The sequence below is a fragment of the Macrotis lagotis genome, chromosome 2 (genome assembly GCF_037893015.1).
Source record: "Macrotis lagotis isolate mMagLag1 chromosome 2, bilby.v1.9.chrom.fasta, whole genome shotgun sequence".
Lineage (NCBI taxonomy): Eukaryota > Metazoa > Chordata > Mammalia > Peramelemorphia > Peramelidae > Macrotis > Macrotis lagotis.
In genome coordinates, this window is record NC_133659.1 from 256198998 (window position 1) to 256220263 (window position 21266).

A 21266-nucleotide genomic window follows, 5' to 3' on the forward strand; every position below is an offset into this window, starting at 1 on the left:
CCTGGACAGCTGCAAGAGTCTCGTACTTGATATTCCTCTCTCTCTCTCTCTCTCTCTCTCTCTCTCTCTCCAAATCATCCTTTACAAAGCCCCCAAAATGAATTTCTAAAATTATCCTCCTATTTAATAAACTCCAGTGTTACCTGTTACTTATAGGACCAAATATATAGTCCTCTATTTTCCTGGAACCCAGTGATTCCACAATATTGTTCCTTACATATCTGCATCTCTCATTTTCATACATTTGCATGCCTGGAGGGCTCTTCCCTTTCACTTCTGTCTCTTCGAATCACTAGTTTCCCTCAAAACTCAGTTCAAGCATGGCCTTCTAAATGAGACCTTTTCTGATTTTCTAGTTTGTTAGGTCTTCTCTCTCATTTTCCTCCCCTGTCCCTTTTGACTCAAGTTTCCTTTATATCTACTTTCTACTTATATCAGTATTTTGTTTATACCAGTATATATGTACTTTGTCTCCTCTGTAAGAATATAAGTTCCTTGAAGAGTAGGGGTTGTCTCATTTTTGTATTAGACAGTATGTATTAAATAAATTTATGTTCATTGAGATGTTCATCCACTTCCATCCATCTATCTATCTTCCTCTCCCCTCAACAGGATACTTGTAGTCAAGTCATAGTTTATTACTTCTAAGGTGAAGATAGGCAAGGCAAGAATCACGAATGGGGCAATTAAGCCAGGAAAACTTGAAATTCAGAAACATAAGGAATAAAAGCCCTCATGGTTTCACATTGTGTGAATTTGAAAAGTGTGATTGAATCAATCACACAGAATAATTAAAAAATAAAGAGGAAGCCTCTTTAGTGACAGGTTAGGTGACAAGAATTAACTAGGACAGGTCTGAAGAATAAATTATCCTATACTCTAAATGACCACATTTATCTTTATCCAGGAATCAATGAATCTAATTTTTTATGAAAAAGGGAAAAATACCAACAGAATCACAAAATTATATCTTCCTACCCTTATTTACCCAGCCAATGGAATCTGAGTCATTTGTCTGATGCCAAGAAATAGACAGAAAAGAAACCTATTATACCCTCTGCAGATGACTGGAAGAGAGAACTAAAACAATCTTATATTGGTATAATGTATAGATCACCCAACTACCAATCCAGATCTCTGAATCTATTGAGTTCTTCAGGTTTCACCTGAGATGAACCTGTTACTGTAAAGATAAGGATCAGTTAGTAACTTATTTATCTGAGTGACATGGCACTGATTATAGGTCCATCCATGATCTCAGGGCAGTGGACTGTCCTTCCATCCAAAAAAGTAAATTGTATCTTTTAATCCACCAAATAAACCCACCTCACAAATTATTCATAAATACAGAAGGATTAGTTCCCTTCTCTTTAAAATTTCTCATAACTATTGTGTTAGAAGATTAATTTTGTTTAGAAAATGTTTGGCTTCATAATGTTGCTCTCTAGTTAAAAATTAAGACTCCAAAAGTCTCCCCCTATGTTAATCACAAACCTAGGAGGACAATGAGCTGGATGAAAGGAGACCATTCTTCCAGGAAGAGACAGCCAGAGTTCAGATAATGATTGATAATCTTTGTAGATCAGTTTCAAATAGAGATATTGTGCAATTTCCATGGTTAGGCCACTAAGGATGTTAATTATTTTCTCTATTCTTTGTTACTGTATAAGAATCCAATTTCTTTTCCATTTCTGGGTAAACATCTTAGATGGTCTCCATTACCAATAGGTTTTTTTTTTAAGTTTTTGCAAGGAAAATGGGGTTAAGTGGCTTGCCCAAGGCCACATGGCTAGGTAATTATTGAGTGTCTGAGGCAAGATTTGAATTTAGGTACTCTTGACTCCAGGGGCAGTGCTTTATCCACTGTGTCTAGCCCCCCCACCAATAGGTTTTGACAGTAAACTCCAGAGAATAAAACTTCATGTCTAATCTATCTTTTGTTGTTGTTATTTTAATCCTATATTTTTAAGGTTCTTACAATTTTAGGGTTCACAACTGTTTACCTTTTAGTCACCACCCACTTAATTAGCAACTCACTGCAGAAAAGGCAAGGGAGCTGAAAGGATACTATTTGAAGAAGAGTATTTTTATCCTTAATACTTCTCCTTAGAGGTTTGGTGAGAAAGAACAGTGAAACTATCAGAGTGAAGTTTTAAAAATTTTCCATGGATTTTAATCATCTATATTCCTTTAAATTCTATTACCTCAGAATTGGGAGTTAACTACATAAATGGCTTTTCAAAAAGTAGCTATTTAAAAAAAAGATAAATTGTTTTAATCATTTAATAAACTATGTTTCTGAGAAACTAGAAAGGGGGTCTATTCTATCTGGATAATGAATGGTTATAGAAAAAAGCCTGCAGTAGGTCACCAAAATTAGATAAGCCTAGGTTCTTTTCATGCAAAGCAGATCTAAAAAGCACTAGGAGACAGCTTTGCCCATGTGATTCCTTGAAAAAGGGAGTCTTTACTGGTCCAGACTCGGGTAAGATGAGGTTTGACAACATCTCTGTCAACTTATTCATATATCAGTTCAGAATAGATACTATCCCTAGTTACCTATAAGAATCAGGACTATTATAATTAATAGTCAATTGTCTGTATAGGATTGAACTATGTGACAAATTACCCCAAGCAACATTTTAATCTTAGAAGCTTCTTCCTACCATCTAGTATAATTCAACAAATGGAATGAGCTCAGGAAATGCAGTAGCAATGGGACACATAAGGAAATTGAACCTTCCCCCACCCCCTCCAAAAACACAACCATAAAACATATCTACTTTCCTGCTATCCAGACCCACAAGACTACTTATTATAACTAATGCATTAACGTTTTCTCTTTCAGTCTCTGAAAGCTAGCTGCCTAAATATAAGTCAAATCCTTCCCCAAGATCCATTTCTCATTCTCTCATCCCCCACTCCTCTCATGTCCCACTTCTATGCTGCTTGTGTCCCTTGGAATTCTCTCCACTTTAGTCCTCTTCCTTATCTCCTTCTACCTATTCACAGAGACCTGGCTACTCTTTCTCTTATGGTCTCCTCTCTCCAAAATCAACCTAGTCCTGAAGGAATAGGAATATTCCTTGCTCCCCACTGTCACTAGTACTCAGCAATGACTCTTCCTTTGAGGTTCACTCTATTCAAATTTATTTACTCAAATCAAAAATCTACTTTAAGTTATATATTAACCCCCAAGATATATTTTATCTCTTTCTTAAGAATTCAGTACTCAGCTCAGTTTTTCTTTCCATCACATCTGCTACACTCCAACCTCCCAGTTTCTCAATATTATCAATTCCCAAAAGCTACTTTTCCACCCATCTCAGGATGGTAACCTCATTGATTTTGCTATCTAAATTAATAGAAAGCATGACATGGCTTTGAATGAAACATCAAAGAAGTGGAATCTTTTTATTAATATAATTCTTACTTTATGCCAGAAACAAAAACTACAGTTGTCATAGAGATATATGATTCTTACAATATTATAAAAGATTAATAAAACATAAGACCAACTTGAGGATTACAAGTAATCTCTGATTCAGCTTTGAGAACTTCTAGTATATAATTTTGAGCATATTCTATGCAGTCAAGAAAAGGAATGGCAAACTTTGGTTGCAAGAATAGCAAAAGGTCTGAAGCTACATGTTTAAGTCTAGTCAAACAGTATACCAGATGAAATCTGGTACAAGCCCCAACCTTCACCCACACACATACACAGAAATACCTCATCCATACAAGTTATGGTTATTTTGTTTTTCTGATCTTTAATTACTTCCTTAGAGGACCAGATCTAGTATTTGATTATTCTCACTGCAAGGTAAACTTTTCACATCTAACCTAAAATAGTTTTCACCTGGGTTGGAAGCACTTGGAGATGGCAGCCTTGTCCTGATCTGTTTAGTTCTGAATTTGACTCTGATTTGAATGGACACCCTATGACTGCTGACATCACTGTCATAAATTCAACAAAGAGAACATGCCAAATGGCTTGACCCAAAGCTTGAAAACTATACCCATCCTGCTCTCTCTCAGGACTTACACTTCATAGAAGTCTGCTAAACTGACTCCCCAATTTCATGCCCACATCACACCTTGCACATGTTGCTTTGAAACCTGCTCCTATGCCTTCAAGCAGAGATTTAAGTACCTTCTTAGAACAGAGACCATTTTCTTTTCTAGCCTCTTCTTTTTTAGAAGAAAGTTATTAAATCTAACCTGGCTACTGGCCACCAAAATTCAACTTGATTCCTTTTCTGCCACCTCCTCCCAATGTGGGAAATTTCTAATTTTGAAAGCACCTGTTCTTCTTCATTATCAACTCCTGAACTTGCTCCCATTTATCTGGGAAATCAAAGTTGAGCTACAGTCATAGAATTCATGAAAACCAAACAAAAATGGAACTGAAAAAACAATCAAGAGTATTTTTCTTTTAAACCAACTGATAATTTTCTCTGAGATCCTGGGCATTTGAAGCAATATCTAATTTATTTCTCAAGGTCAACATACAAAACAACAACCTTCTACATCAGTAGTTATATTTTGTAAGGAAAAAAAAGAGGGCTGAGAGAAGTCAGAGTCCCAACCTATTGCAAACTATACTCAATATCACTTAAAATAAAAATTCTGTCCTTTATACCAAACCAACCATATTAGTTGAGTTGCCCTATACACATGCATCATGCTAATTAGAGGAGATGTGTCTCCATGCCATGTTAGAAGAAACTAAGCTATTAGAACAAAGTATGCTAACATGCTATTTGAAGGAATTTAATACCAACTGAGGGAGGAGTGAGGAGAGTCAGGAAGCAAGAGGTAGGAGGAACTAGAACTAATTAGGTGCCAAGAATTTAAAATAAAAAAAAGAAGAAATCAAACAGCTTGGAATTGAAAAAACCAGACAGAAAAGATCATTTTCACAAAACTGGAAGCTAGTACCCTTACTTCTTAACAAATATGCTAAATCTCAAGTCATGGATGATTTCACACAAGTGCATATAACTTTTTGTAGTAATTGGCATCCATTATACTTCATCTTCTGCTTTCCTTTCCTTCTTCCTCCATATATCATGAGCTCTTGCCCTAACTTCTCATTTTTCCCTTCTCTGGGGTCTTTTCTCTTTCAAACCCTTTAATGTTTAATGTAGATCGTTCTATTTTTGTTTTTTTTCTCTTCTGCCTTCCCTATGAAAATCATCCTTGAGTAAAATCTTATCTCATTCTTGTGAAGAAGACTTAAGAATTGGTAAAAATGAATGAAGTAGTAACAAAAGAAGGTTTTTAGATAAGAGAAATTTTAAATTCCAAGCTGTTTTCCTAAGAGGACCAAAACAATTAATTCAGGAAGAGAAGGCAAGAATAGTTTTCAATTGGCTCAGATTCTGTCATTGGTGTGACAAACCCAATCTCATTCCAATCAGAGCATCCATCAGAGCTGGGTCAGAGGCATTCAGTCAAAGCAGGTGAGGGAGCTAAAAGGTGACAGGCACACAAACAGGGTGGGGGGGAAACAAGTGTGTGTGAGAGAGAGAGAGAGAGAGAGAGAGAGAGAGAGAGAGAGAGAAAAGAAGAGAAAGAAGAGAAGAGAGAAGGAGGAAAGGGAAAAGGAGAGAGGAGATAGAGATAGAGAGAGAGAAGAAAGAGGGGGAGAGAAGGGGGAGAAGGAAAAGGAGAGAGAAGAGGTAGATGGAGAGAGAAAGAGAGAGGCAGAGAGAAAAAAGAGAGACAGAGAGACAGAGAGAGGAAAAACAAAAACAGAAGTGAAGGTAGGGATAGGAGAGTTGGGTAAAAGAGAATACCAAGATACAGAGAGATAGTATTGAATAAGAGGGAAGATGAGATGAAAAACAGGGGGAAATAAGTTAAAGAAGCAGAAGATGGAAAGGGAAAAATTAGAGATGAAGGCAGAGAAAGGAGAACATAGAGAAATATTTTAAGACAGAAGTACTCAGAAAAAGAAAGACATCAAGGTCAGCCAGGAAAGAACGCCTAGAAAATAAGGGGGAAGAAAGGAGAGGCTGCCATGCCTAGCCTGGATCTATCCATTTACTTCCTTACACTGTTATCAGTAGCTGCCTTATCTATTTTCACCTCAGGCAGAAGACGCCCCGGACCCATGGTGGGCCCGGGCCCCCCGATGAGGGACACCACTCCATTGCAGTCGACTGTGCTGTTACGTTTCACACTGCGTCGCAAACTGGGAAAGATGCGAGAAGAACGGCTGCCCTGGCTGTAGCCACTGTAGCCGCTATAGCTGCTGCGCCGCTCGTGGGCCCGAATAGGGATGAAGAGCGAGTCTCGGCGGCCTTCACTTTCCTCCACGGTGCTGTGCTCATCATCTGCAAATTCATTCTCAGAACCAGGATCTCGGAACCTGCCAGGCGTCTTAAAACTGAAGATGCTGCTCTTGCTGTTGTGGCGAGAAAGGAATGGGGAACCCGGAATGCTGAGCAGTGACTGTGGGAACCAAAGAGAGAAGGAGAGTGAGGGAAGGGGCACAAAGACCTCCTGTGTCAAAGCCCAAAGCAGAACCAGGTGGGTGTCTCACACACATCTCGGGCCAGTGGGAGGTCCTCCCCCATGCTATTGATGGGACCCATCACAAGTTAATTAGCTTCCCTGGTCTTCAGTTTTCTCATATGAAATGAGGATTTTGGAAAAGATGACCCCTTAGGCCTCTTGCAGCTATGACTCTACTATCCCCTATGGTAAATTCCCATCACTGTTGCCAGTTATCTCTTATTAGGTACTTGTGCTTGCCCCTAGACCCCTTAATGAACCTCTCTTTGATTCAAGAAGTAAATAATTTAGTTTCTTCATATACTGATTGGATGTCTTTATTTTGTTCCCTTTATGTGTTCTCCCCACATTCCATGTCAGTATATATCTGTCTTAAGATTATAAAGTAAGGGAGGAGGCAGTTGTCTTTGTGAGTTAGTGACACCCCCTTCAGAGGAGACATTAATAAATATCTTGTGTCATAATGAATATGACAGAGAAGTCACTGAACAATCTGGAGCTCCACTGATAAGAATCAGCCTTATTTATAATCCAACCTTCTGGTCCTATTCCCATAATATTGTCAATTCCTGAACCTTCAAAAATGTCCAAAGTTTGTATTCTTTCTTACTGTATTTTTACCCAGTTCTCTTGACTACTAAACTAATCCATTTTCTCTGGAGTGTTTTCTATATTTATAATTCTTTGTTACTCTTTCTAGACCTAGGTCTTTCTAAGCTGTTTATAGTGACCTAAAATGAGTTAATCACTTAAATCAGTAGGAGTCACAAAGAAACCACAAAATTATAGATAGCTTTTTTGTAAAAGTAATTGTTTAGGGGCATCTAGGTGGCACAGTGGATAGAGCACTGGCCCTGGAGTCAGGAGTACTTGAGTTCAAATCCAGCCTCAGACACTTAATAATTACCTAGCTGTGTGGCCTTGGGCAAGCCATTTAACACCATTTGCCTTGCAAAAACCTAATCAATCAATCAATCAATCAATAAATGAATGAATGAATAGACAGATAAATAAATAAATAGAAGTAATTGTTTACCATAAAACTGACCATATATTGTCAACTTCTGATTTGTGCATGCCGACAATTATATAGCATAAAACCTTAGGAGTATTCTATACTCACAAGCTGGGTTGGGACTACTGACCAGTTTCTCATGGAAAGTTTCTTTTCTCTGAATATTATGACTATGGTGAGGTAGTTACCCATGATTTTCCATTATACTAATGTTCCTTTTCACTGATTTTAAATAATTAAATATTAACTGCCTTTATTCATATATTTTATAGGATAGGCAAGGCTAAAGATAAATTATTGTTCCACAACAGACAATTCTTGATCCTAAAGAATCTGGCAAGGGAAGCTAGTGACTTATTTAATCTGGCATGATATAAGTTCTAATCAGGACTTAGAAATATGGATGTTAAGATATAAAATAAGCTATAAGAAATCCAAGCTGAAGAAAAGTGATTGCTTATTTTACCCTGGGGAACTGACATGGTAAAAATTGGTGCCTCCCTTCAGGTCCATTCAGAGTTCGGGAGAGCATAACATCTATGATAAAAATAGCAGCTTACACTATATGTAGTACTTTTCAATTTTCCTCTAAATAAGCCACGATGGTCATGAGCTAGGCAGAGACTATGGTTCAATTCAAAAATGGATTAAGCAATCACGTCTGGTTGTTCAATCTGAAGCTTTATTTCTTATTTAAAATTAGTAAGTGTTTCATCTTAGAAGAGTTCAGGGTAGTGTCATTTGACAGTCTTTTGAAACATGCTGCTTGGAATTTTAAGAAGCCTAATATTAGAATTGAGTATTATTAAAACAGAAGAAGAAATGACCATTTGTCTTTGTTGCCTCTCCAGGATAGTTCAAAGAAACCATAAGAAAACACAGGTCCTAGCATAGGGAAAAATATCCTTATTGGGCTTCAAAAGTAAGTTATTTCAGGCAGTTTTTTGCTTTAAGAATCTACAATTTTTTATGGAAGAAAATCAAGAGATGGTGAAGGTTTTCATGCAGTCAAAAGACCAATTTAATTTTGTGAGCTAGGGGGCATCTTTCTGCATACACACACACACACACACATACACACACACACAAATCACAAGTGCTTTGGCAGCAAAAAGCTAGAGATACCCCTATAAATTCACAGCACCAAGGTTCCCATTAAATGATCCAAAGATGGCTCTCTTAATTATAACAATGTTTTGATCATACTCATTGATCCCTCAATGAGGGAATTCACAAAAAACAGAAAAAAAGAAGACAAAAGTAAGTTAAGAGATGACTCCTGACCAAAAAAGGGATCAAAACCCTAATATTTGATCAAAGTTATAATACACCCTGACACCCAAACTCTAAAACAGTTTGTAACAAGAAAAAGATGTCATGGGCTTAGGGAAGGCCATTAGACTTAAGAGAGATGAGTATGTGTTCTGAGAAGCACCAAGCAATTATCCGGAGGTGATATTAAGAAGAACAGTTATCTGATGTAATAATGTTTGTCTTTCATTCTTGAAGAAGACCACAACATCAAGAAGATGACATCATGACAAGCACATGAAATGGATTTGAGTGAAGGGATGCTGTGCTAAGTCATCAGCCTCACTTTCTCCTCCAGAGCCAACTGGTTCCAATGGCCAGATCTGAATCGGGATGATTGGAGGTAACCCTGGATGCGAGGCAATCTGGGTTAAGTGACTTGCCCCAGGTCATACAGCAGTGCCTGAAGTTGAATTCGAACTCCTAGCCTCCTGACTCCAAGGCCAGTGCTCTATCCACTGCATTATCAAGCTGAGCAGAAGGTAGCAAGAAGGCTGGAAGTTTCTCTCCTAATCTACCTTTCCATTTTCTGATTGACCGAAATAAGGTCAAGATAAGGACAAAAAAGTTACCAAAAAAGTTACACATTCCCAGGAAGTGCTGAGAAAAGGGAGAATTCTATCAGTTTAGGATAGTTTCAGAGTCAAAACTCCCTCCAGAGAAGAACAATGGTAATTTGTCTGTAATTTGCCATCCTAAGACTGGTCAGTATGAGATTTATTCATAGTGATATGGCTGGTGTTGGCAAAACTTGAATGCCAGGACTCCAAGGACAAGTGATCCTCCATCCACTAGAGCAGGTATGTCAAACATACATAAGGATCCTGACAGTAACATTTTGATTTTGAAAACCACATATTTCTAAAGTCTTTCTATTTTGTTAAATATTTCCAAATAACATTTTAATTTGGATTGGGCAGTGAGTGTTTGACTCAGTGACGCTTGGGAGCACATTCCCAGGAAGTGCTGATCATCAATGAAGAGGATTTCTGCTCAGATATGTATCAGACCAGAAAGCTTTCAAAGTACCTTCCAACTCAGGTTCTATGGAGAATTTGGGGGTTAATCACAGGCTAATGAGTTGAAGGAATTGGGCAAGAAGAAGAGGTAAGTAGGCATCTTTAAAGTATTTGAAGAGTGATCAGGTGTATTTAGTATATGGCTCTAGGGGCAGAACTGGGAGGAGCAGGTGGCAGTTAGAAAGGCACAATGATGCCTTTCTGATGTCAAGCAAAGCTTGGTACCAATTAGGGCTTCCCAAAGAGGTGGCAGGCTCCCTCTCTTACAGGTCTTTAAATAAGGAATGGATATTGGGTAGGTTTTTAGTGTATGGGTTGGACTAGATGATTGTTCAGGCCCCTTCCAACTTTTACTTGATGTGGTTAGAATAACAGTACATGTCTGCAATTATCAAAAAAAAGTCACATTCAAATAAACTTGGTTAATGACTTATAAGACTTGTTCCTATTCTCTATATTTGGTCATATCTAGTTTATAACAAGAGTCAGTTGGCATTAATTCTGACTTAGAGAAGACAGGAATTATCTCCTGGGAAATTTGGGGCAAATCTAATGCTTTAGAATTTGGAGTCTGAAAGTATGATCTGATAGTATGATCATCTATTGACAATGAAAATAGGAAATCATAGAATATTATTTCACAAGCATACAAATAATTTGAAAAAGAGAAAAGGAGAAAACCTTCTCCTCTCCCTCTTTCCTAGAATGTAGTCTCCAAAATGGTTCTATCTACAGAAAGAAAGAAGAAATAAAGAACAGTCACATAAAACTTATAGTCTCAATGGGCCTTTATCAATCCTGAGAATGTTTCTGAAAATCAGTTCCTTAGCTAGTACACAATAACAAAAGTGACTAACGAAGCACTTTTGAGGAAGGACAAGGAGAGAGAGAGAGAGAGAGAGAGAGAGAGAGAGAGAGAGAGAGAGAGAGAGAGAGAATAAATAGGGAGAGAAATAGGATGGAGTGAAATGCAGTTAGCAATATTGTAAAAAAATTTTGAAGCAAATTTCTCTTATAAAGACCTCATTTCTCAAACATATCAAGAACTGAGGGTTTTTTTGTGGTAGCAAAGAATTGGAGATTGAGGGGATGCCTATCAATTGGAGAATAGTTGAACAAATTGTGATATATGAATGTGATGGGAGTACTATTGTTCTGTAAGAAGTCATGTGCAGGTGGATTTCAGAAAATCCTGGAAAGATTTACATGAACTAATGCTTAGAGAAGAGAACAGAATCAGGACAACATTATACACATTAACAGCAACACTATGTGATGATCAACTATGATAGACTCTTCTCAGTAATACAGTGAACAAAGACAATTCTAAAAAACTTGGGTTGGAAAATACCATCTATATCCAGAGAAAAAATTACAGAGTCTGAATGAAGACCCAAGCATACTACTTTTACTTTTTAAAATTGGTTTTATGTTTTTTTCTCATGGTTTTTTCCCCCTTTTTGTTCTGATTCTTCTATCACAACATGACTAATGTGGAAATGTATTTCATTCATTCATTCATTTATTTGTTTGTTTGTTTGTTTAAGGCAATGCGGTTGGTTAGGAGTGACTTGCCCAAGGTCACACAGCCAGGCAATTATTAAGTCTAAGGCTGGATTTGAACTTAGGTCCTCCTGACAGGGCTGGTGCTTTATCCACTGTGCCACCTAGCTGCCCCCGGGGAAATGTATTAAAGATGACTGTACATATATAATCTATATCAAATTATTTCTTACCATGGGGGGGGAAGGGAGGCAGAAAAATGCAGAATTCAAAATCTTACAAAAAATCAATGTTGAAAACTATACCTCAAATTGGAAAAAAATTAAATAAAGAACTGAATCAAACTATAAAAATAAAAGCTTTCTCCAATTCATAAATGATCAAAAAATATGAGGAGTTTTCAGATGAAGTAATCAAAGCTATCCATAACAATATGGAAAAAAACTCTCACTACTGATTGAAAATATGCAAATTAAAACAATACCTAACTACCTAACATCAGAAAAGGATAATGACAAATGTTGGAGGGGATGTAGGGAAAATGAGACAGGAATGCATTGTTGGTGGAGTTGTGAACTGATTCAACTGATTCTGAGCAATTGGGAACTGTGCCCAAAGGGAAATAAAATTTTGCACACTCTTTGACCAAGCAATGCCACTACTAGATTTTTTTTTTCCCCAAAAGAGATTAAAAAAACAAAAAAGAAAAGAACCTAGATGTACAAAAAATATTTATAACAGCTCTTTTCTGGAAGCAAAGAACTGGAAATTAAGGGAATGTTCATCAACTGGGGAATGACTGAACAAATTGTGATATGTGATTATGATAGAATGCTATTGTGCTGTAAGAAATGGTGAGCAAGATCTCAGAAAAATCTGGAAAAACTTGTATGAGCTCATACAAAGTAGAAGTAACAGCAATACTGTAAGATGATCATCTGTGAATGACATAGCTATAATGCAAGGATCCAAGACAATTTTGAAGGACTTATGATGAAAAATGCTATCCATCCCCAGATCTCCCCCACCCCCCAAAGAAGGCAATTATCCAGTCTTTGTATTGTTACCATGGTATACATTGATCCAGACTGAATGTGATGAGACAGAAATCATATCCTTAAGGAAGAAACATGAAGTAAAAGAGATAGCAAGATCAGACAATAAGATATCAGTTTTTTTCCCTCTAAATTAAAGGTTATAGTCCTTGGACTTAGTTCAAACTCCTCAGGTTCTTTCTCTGGATACAGATGGTATTCTCCATTGCAGACAGCCCCAAATTGTCCCTGATTGTTGCACTGATGGAATGAGCAAGTTCATCAAGGTTGATCATCACCCCCCTGTTGCTGTTAGAGTGTACACTGTCTTTCTGGTTCTGCTCATCTTGCTCAGCATCAGTTCATGCAAATCATTGAATGCTTTCTTAACCAGTATGTTGTATTCCTAATATGGAGGCTTAGTTCAATCTGCTAAGAGGTACTTTAACTGTACCTGGTATATCTGCCCGACTTCTACGGATACTGACTTCACTTTAAATAAAATGATCCAACGATCATTACCCCCTCTCCAGCCCAACACAAAGTATTCTGGACCCAGAAGCAAAGGTCTAGATCATCTGGCCTGTCTTGATCTGCTGAGACACTCCTTAACATGAATAAGTATTTAACATACATTCTCTTTTAAACTGACTTCATTTCAATCTATCTCTAATTTTAAGGTACTTTTTAGGGATAGGTTTGGAGAACAGAAGTATGGCAACCCTAAGGACTCAGGCATGAGGCTGGAGGACATGTAGGCAAAAGGGAAAGAATAGAAGGACTTAGCAGTTGGGGGCCAACAGGGAGCCTGTAAATCATAGAAGGTCATTCTTGGCCCATGCAAAGAAGTACACTACCTGGTTCATGATAGAAAATTTCCTCCCTATCCTGTTGTCTGGTAGACGAAAGGCCTTCCTCCTCATGCCATCTTCTGACTCTGATTTAAACACCTTCTCACTGTCTCCTTTTTCTTCTCCTTCAGAGAGCTCCTTCTGCTTCCTCTTCTTCCTCCTGTTACGTCTCTCTTTGGCACTCTTTGAACTGAGTTTGGAAATTTCAGATGAGCTCCGAGACCCCCTCCCTCCACCTTCTTCTTCTATAGCATCTTCTGAGACAGTTCCAGCTGAAGTGGCCATTGCGGCAGCCTGGGGGAATAATCACAGGGGCTGAATCAAATCAGGGGTAAGCCAGTAGTGGCAACAAAAGATAGAACCTACAATTTTAGAGAAACTGCTTTACCAAAGATTTTAAGCAAAAAAAGGAAGTGATAGAAAAGAAAGGAAAACAAATCTTTTGGACAGGGGAAATGACATCATGGCCTCACAGTTAAAATCCTTCAGTTTACTTTGCATCTTGGGCAATTATTTCTAAGGACATGTGAACAGGACCTTAAAAGTCAATGATTTTGGGTTGTATGCTCATATATGCATCCTCAGTAAATAGCTCAATTGCCTTCTCAGCACAGCAGGAAACTTCCTGAAAAGTTCTAATAATGAGTGTTAAGTTATATTTCAAGGGAAGATAGACAACAATTACCTTGGGTTATGCTCATCTAAAAAAAGGAGGGATTGTGAAAACACGAAACAATCCCTTTGGATATTTGTTCTTTTTTGTCTCCAGCCACTAATAGATTCTAATAAGAAGCAATCTGCTATTAATAAAAATAAAGTAAGTTGGCGAGCCATTTGTGGTTCAGTTATTTCCATCATTCTGCTGACTTAAGCAAATAGACAATTTTGTGTCCAAATGCATTATACCGGGGAGACTCCATCTTCAATTATGTGCTGTTGTCAGAGGCTCATTACCAACCTGGGCTTCCTCCTGTTGTTTTTTTAATTGTTCCAGCATTGCCTTGAACTCTGCCTCCTTTTGCTCTGCCTCCTCCAAAGTCGCCTGGTTCTGCTCTTCATAGGCCATGGCTACCACAGCCAAGATAAGATTGACCAAATAAAAGGAACCCACAAAGATAACCAGGACAAAGAAGATCATGTAGGTTTTTCCTGCTGCTCGTAAGGTCTGCAAAGACAAATGTCATTTTCTGAGTCATGTGTATCAAATGAACGCACTAGAGAAACATTTTCAGTACCAAACAATTCCTGGGGAAATTCTTAAATTTTTTTTAAAGCTCAGAAATAGATTTTACTTCCCCAAATGGCTCCTAATCAAGTGTAATACGTAAATCTAAGACACAAAGTCATTTGTTTACCAGTCATCATTTAAAAGCAAAAATTTCATCAATTAAAATGCTATGAAAATATCATCAGAACCAAGCTATTCCTGGGGGAAATTCTCAACTTAAAGCAAAACAAAACAAAAGCTCCTCAGAAATTGATTTCACTTTCCTAGGCCAATACAAGAAAACCCCCCCACTAGATTTGACAGTAGAAGTCATGGGTTCAAATTCCTGCCTTTGGGACATCAGGGAAGTCATTAAACATGTTTTTGTCTCAGATTCCTCATCTATTAAATGAGAGGATTGGACTTAAAAGTCTTGGGGGCCCTTTGTGATCCTCAATCTGTGATTCTATGATCAACTGCTTTCCCATCAAACACTACATCTGCTCTGTATCATGCATGTACATCCTCTCTTTCTTGTTGAAAAATAATCTCCTTGAGGGCAAGGGCTGTTATGTGTTTGTTTTTGTATACCCAGCACTATTTTCCTGGAACATGATAACTTAAAAAAATTTTTTTTTAAATTTATTTAAGGCAATGGGGCTTTTGAGTGACTTGTCCAAGGTCACACAGCTAGGCAATTATTAAGTGTCTGAGACTGAATTTGAACTCAGGTATTCCTGAGTCCAGTGCTTTATTCACTGCACTACCTAGCCACCCCCCACCCCTCCACATAATAAGAACTTAATAAATGCCTGCTTGTTTAATGATCCTTTTCTATGGCCAAGTCAGAGTTTGGGCAGTAGCCAATTAAAAGGCTCTAATATTATGCATTTCAAACAAATAAAGAAAAAAAATGGGATGAAAAAAAATCCAAGATGCAGGAAGGTATAAAGAGCTGTCATGCATTCATAATTTGGATGTAATCTGTCTACTCTAGGCATCTTTGCCCTAAGGCCCTGCTCTTCTGAGGAGTGACTTACTTAGACTCTAATAGGGTGAGAAAACAGAAAATGGAGGTGGAAAGAAGGGGCAGAACATTCACTCATTAGAGCACAAAGCTGCTGGGGAAGAGAAGATAATAAAAAAGTAAGTCCAGCAGGGAAGGAAGTGTGAATATTTTCCTTACCTGTAAAATGATCTCTCATTTTGCCCTAGATCTCCATTGCAGACCCTCCTAGCTCCAACTTTGATCCATCAGAGTTGACCTGTGACCTTACTTTCTACCATGCAGCAGGTCATGAGAGAGGGGCACAATGAATAACATGGAGAGTAGGAGGGGGTTCAGGTCTTCTTCCTTTTTACTCAACAGGGAATGAGTAGACCATGCCCTGGTATTGTGTTCTTTCTTGTCTACACTTTATCACCACAAATATTAAACGTCTTCCCATGCTACCTAGGATACTCTGTTAAATCCCGGGGAATTCTTTTAGTTGCTCCCACTCAGGATGTCTAACTCATCTTGCCTGGGTACAAATCAGAAATGCATTCGAGCTGATCTGGAATTTTCAATTGCAGAAGCACCCCCTCTCTCCTGAGGGGTGCTTTTCTTTCTCCTCCCACAGTAACCAAAGCAGCCCAAGTCACACAAAATCATAGCATCATAGGACTCCAGCATTCCCAGTTTTACAGAGAGATCATCTAAGTCATGGGTGGGGAACTTTTTGTCTGACAAGGACCATTTGGATATTTATAACATCATTTGCCTGCTTTATTTAGTCAAACATTTAATTAATTCACCCCTAAAAAGCCCCTAAATTTATTAAATTTTGAGTCACGCTGTGGTTGTCATGGCAGTGCCAACCTCACCGGGCTGGATGTGTCCTGCCCCTAATCTAAGTGATAAGGTTCTAGGTTCCAGGGAATACAAATTTATCTTTTTTTTTTCAACAACAAATTGAATATTTCCAAATAGACTCCAAAGTACTGAATGTAACCAAACTGAAGACCCTTTAGATCAGGGCTGTCCAACCTTACTTTTAAGTTTTTATTGAAACAATAAGACAATATATTTTGATTTGCCATTTTGATTTGCCATTTTAGTGAGAGCTCTACTGAAGTTCAGCTCCCTTTACTAAAGCATTTAGTGAAGGGGCTGCATAAAATCGCCCTATGGCCGCATTTTAGACAACCCTGCTTTAGAGCATGAACTATGTATTATACTTTGTTATACTATATTTATTATATTTTTAAAAAAAAATCTCCATCATTGCCTAGCCTGGTATTTTCCTAGTAATGGTGATGCTCAATACATTTTTCAATTAATCAAGAGTCCCAAACACAAAAGCCTGAGGAAGAAGAGAAGAATAACTGACTCCTGGGTTAAAGGAAATTGTTGAAATGGGAGAGAAACCCTTCCTTCTCTGGCCATGTGTTAGAGACAGGTCAGTCTGGACAGGCTTCCTTCCCTGACCAGTTGGACTTCTGACTCTACTGATTCAGCTGCCTTTCTGTTCTGGAGCCACCCTTAGTTATTCTGAAACTGGCCTTCTCCTCCCTTTGGTGAGTTCCCTCATAGAGCCCCCATTTGGGGGATAGACCCCCCCCCCAGAAGAGCTTCTGACTCTGAACTTTCTCACCATGGCCCTGGATGGGAGCTTCCCCTTTTCAACTCTCTTTTATGTGTTGCCACCTCCTATTAGGACAGAAGCCTTGAAGGCAGAGGCTATTTTTTTTTTTTTTGCTCATATCATATACCCAGAATTTGGCACATAATAACTGTTTAGTCAGTACTTGTTCACAAGAAATAGGTGAAAACTAGAGAACTCTGATTGAATTTGATAAACCATCATAGGCCATATAGGTTAGAAAATGTAATCCTCTCACCCTGCCTGGAGTTTGTCATCACACTCTCACAGAGCATGTCTCTTTGCCTCAACCCAACATGCTGCCATATGGACCCTCTCATCAAAGAAACTGATATTACTCACCAACTGATACAGGTTTTCCCAATAGTCCTGGGTCATAAGGCGAAATAATGCCAAAAAGGCCCAGCTGAAAGTATCAAAGCTGGTATAGCCATAGTTTGGATTCCTTCCTGCTTTCATACACAGGTATCCTTCAGGACATTGCCTGAAAAAATAGGAAAGGATTGAAATTTTCAACTTGATGGATTAAATTCAGTTAAAAAAATTATCATGCTCCCTTTGCAATACATTCAACTAAAGACCACTCAAAGCACACATGAAGAATTGTACTCAGTTCTGGGAACTGATTTGGGAAGGTCATCAGTAAACTGGAGAATGCCCAGGACAGGGCAACCAGAATGGTGAGGGAAATATGAGGGAAAATGGAAAGAATTGTGCATATTTAGTTTGGAGAAGAGAAAACATGAAGGAGATGGAGGAAATGATAGCTTGCTTCAAGTATCAAGGGCTTTCTATTGACTCCAAAAGATGGAAGTAGGAATGATGTTTGGGAATCACAAATGTTAGCTCCCTCCTTTTTGGAGGTCTTCAGACAAAGACCAGATGACTACTTGCTGTGTAATCTGAAGTGCAGGGGATACTCTTATGATCTTTACATATTTTCAGACCAAGAAGCATAAAATCTCAGAAGAGCAGAAAACATAATAGCAGTTATTCACTGGTTCAGTTCTCACTAGATCAGCCTTCAGATCAATGAGAAATTTGACTAATTTCAATCCTTGTTTATTACGCAAGCTAGAGTCAAAAACCAAGGAAAAATGAAGAGAGATTCTTATTAATAACCTTTTATCTCTTTAAGATTCACTGTAGCAGTGGGATGCTTGAAATGTTAATAGCCTCAGATCAGTCATTTACATTGCCCCAGGATTTGATGACAGATCCTCTAAGATCTACTGCAATGCAGGTGTGAAGAGGGAGTCTCTTTGTTGCTGGTCATCTAACAATGTCGATTTCTAGAGAAATATATCTTAGGTAAATTCTGAATAACCTCTATAAATATTAGTTTCTCCCTTGGTTTTAAGCCTCCAGAAAAATCAGCGATTTATTCCATCTCTTTGCTATCAATCACATTAAGAAAGACAAAGAATCTCATGACTACAAAAGAAAGGCACGAATCACATATTCTGGACTCACACATTATTCTGTTACTGAAATTTGTTAATATAAGCTTAAAATGGAGAAACACCAGAAGTAACCAATAAATAATTTTTCCATTTCTGATGTCTAAAATCTAATGGCAATGGATTTGGGCAGATAGCTTTCCAATGATGAATATGAAAGCCCATGCATGAATGATCATCCTTTGGGTTTCTTGTACTTATCTTCTCTCAAAACAATCACAGAGGGTCCCTCCAATGTGCTAGGAGCTTTCCTAGAATTATTTTAATTTGGATATATTTCAGTGGATATTATGTATGCTGTCCTTCAGTCATTATTTATCTTTCACTCTCCACATGTGACTGGTTCCTCATTTTTTCTGGTATAAAATTTTCTATGACTAACTTTTTTACCCCTTTTTTACATAATTCCTTGTTTGTCATATTCTGTAGCCTACACATATCTATTACACACTTTTTCACCATCTTATCCACTCAATTTTAATTCTTCAGAGACTACAGTATTCTATGACCTACAGTCATAGAACATCAGAGGAATACTATCACTGCTAAAAAGATGGGTCTGGGGCGGCTAGGTGGTGCAGTGGATAGAGCACCGGCCCTGGAGTCAGGAGTACATGAGTTCAAATCCAGCCTCAGACACTTAATAATTACCTAGTTGTGTGGCCTTGGGCAAGCCACTTAACCCCATTTGCCTTGCAAAAAAAAAAAAAGAAAGAAAAAGCCAAGTCTTATCTATATTACTATCACACCATATTTCTCATCCTCTCCTTTTCTCTAATCACACAACCATCACTCTAGTTCAAATCATCATTATCTCCTCCCCCAACAACTGCAAAACCTTCTAATTCATCTCCTCATCTTTAGTCTCTCCCCTTTCTATGTCATTTTTCAAGCAGCTACCAAAGCAATGCACCTAAAATATGTCTAACTACCTCATTCTCCTCAATAAACTGCAAGGTTTGTTTATTTACTGTCAAACACTAAATTCCTTGCTTAGCATTTAAAACATTAACAACATGGTTTCAACATATTCTTCCATACATATTTCACATTACCTCCCTGTTTTGTGCTCTATGATCACCCACAGAATGACCTACCATGTCCAATCCCCATGGCTCTACATAGGCTATACCTGCCTGGAATGCACCCCCTTCTCACTTCTGCTTCTTAGGATTCCTAGTTTCCTTCAAAGATCAGTTCAAGCATTACCTCTGACATGGGATCTTAACTGATCCCCCAGTACCTAGCCCCTTGAAATGAGCTTGCCTTTTACACATGTGTACATACTGACAAATATAAGTTCCTTGAGGGTAGGAACTGTTTCATTTTTATTTTTGTATCTCAAGTACCTTGCACAGTGCCAGGACATAGGAAGCAAATAATAAATACTTGCTGGCTGATTAATCTCCCAGTTGGTAGTGCTATCCTCCATCAGTCCAGACTATTTTGTTTTTATTTATATTAACTTACCCAAACATAAGTTGTTTCTCTACCTCTGAGAATGTATTCTTTTCCCTTTTTCTCCTTGAATTCCCAGGGCCTAGTCCAAGGACCTTGACCATAAAAGGCACTTGAGAAATATGTGATGACTTGTGCCAAAATATTAATCTAATATTATTATTATTAATCTCTGAAGCCTGATACAATCAATACAATGTTCATAATCAGTCAGATAACAAACATTTATTAAATGCTTAATGATCGTCCAGGTACTATGCTAAGCTCTGGGGAGCATCCAGGGGAGTTCCCTATTCATCAGCATCCCTCTTAGATGTGGTCTTAGTCCTGGACCTCTTCTATAACCAGGAAGAAATTCTTAGATGAGCCTCTATCTCCTCATTTTATATCTTGCTAATATTAATAAGTAGAGGATCACTGAACAAAATTATTGCTGTTGTTAAATCTCTCATTTTTCATTCTTGAAACATTTTTTCACCATCCTTCCCTACCTCTATCTTTGCAAAGAATTTAGAGCATTAAAATATATGCTGGTTTGAATCGAAGGGTCTCATCACATTTTTAATTGAATTTCTAGATTTTCTTATCTTTTGCAATTGATATTAGTACATAACCTGCAATTATTTTCATGGTAATCTAGTGTTAAATACCAAAAAAAACCCCAAAACTGCAAATGTTGGAGGAAATAATTGGGTTTCCTTTTGAATGCACAATAAATCCAATTCTGCCTACTGTCTTATTTGATGCTCTAGAAAAACCAGGCCACTTTTTATTTTTCTCTATTTCATGGGTTTTGTTGTTGTAGTTGTTAAGTCACTTCAGTCATGTCCCATTCTTTGTGACCCCATTTGTAGTTTTCTTGGCAAAGCTATAGGAATGAGTGATCATTTCCTTATTCAATTCATTTGCTGATGAGGAACTAAGGCAAAAAGGGTTAAGTAATTCACCAGGGTCACACACCTAGTTAAGTATCTGAAATTGGATTTGAATTCAGGTCTTCCTGACTCCACTGTATCCATTGAGCCATTTAGCTGCCCCTTTCATGGGCTGCCATGACCAATAAATTCATCACAAAATGGCTAATCTATACATACATATAGAGTAGCTCCACAAGCAGAGATGACCTGATGCTAGGACCATTCCCAAAGCTTTGCTGGCATGGTGGAGCTCACAGTGCTTAAAATACTCTGCTAGCACAGCCTTCAACAATTCAGAGTTGCCAACATACAAGGATTATGCCT

At 37.9% G+C, this 21266-nt stretch overlaps 1 protein-coding gene across 6 annotated transcripts in view; it reads right to left on the bottom strand.

Moving 5' to 3' along the window:
• Nucleotides 1-21266, bottom strand: part of SCN8A (sodium voltage-gated channel alpha subunit 8) — a 202133-nt gene that overhangs the window by 60795 nt on the left and 120072 nt on the right. For 5 of the 6 annotated variants that reach the window (XR_012476117.1, XM_074225893.1, XM_074225894.1 and 2 more), the window contains 4 exons: nucleotides 17450-17591; nucleotides 14214-14420; nucleotides 13262-13549; nucleotides 6094-6459 (listed from right to left, as the gene is read on the bottom strand). Coding sequence is in view for 5 of the 6 variants with exons in the window: in XM_074225893.1 (XP_074081994.1) it covers nucleotides 6094-6459; nucleotides 13262-13549; nucleotides 14214-14420; nucleotides 17450-17591 (1003 nt within the window). In the remaining variant the exon portion in view is untranslated. Of the gene's footprint in view, nucleotides 1-6060; nucleotides 6460-13261; nucleotides 13550-14213; nucleotides 14421-17449; nucleotides 17592-21266 lie in introns of all 6 variants that reach the window. The other variant, XM_074225895.1, reaches the window with a different exon arrangement.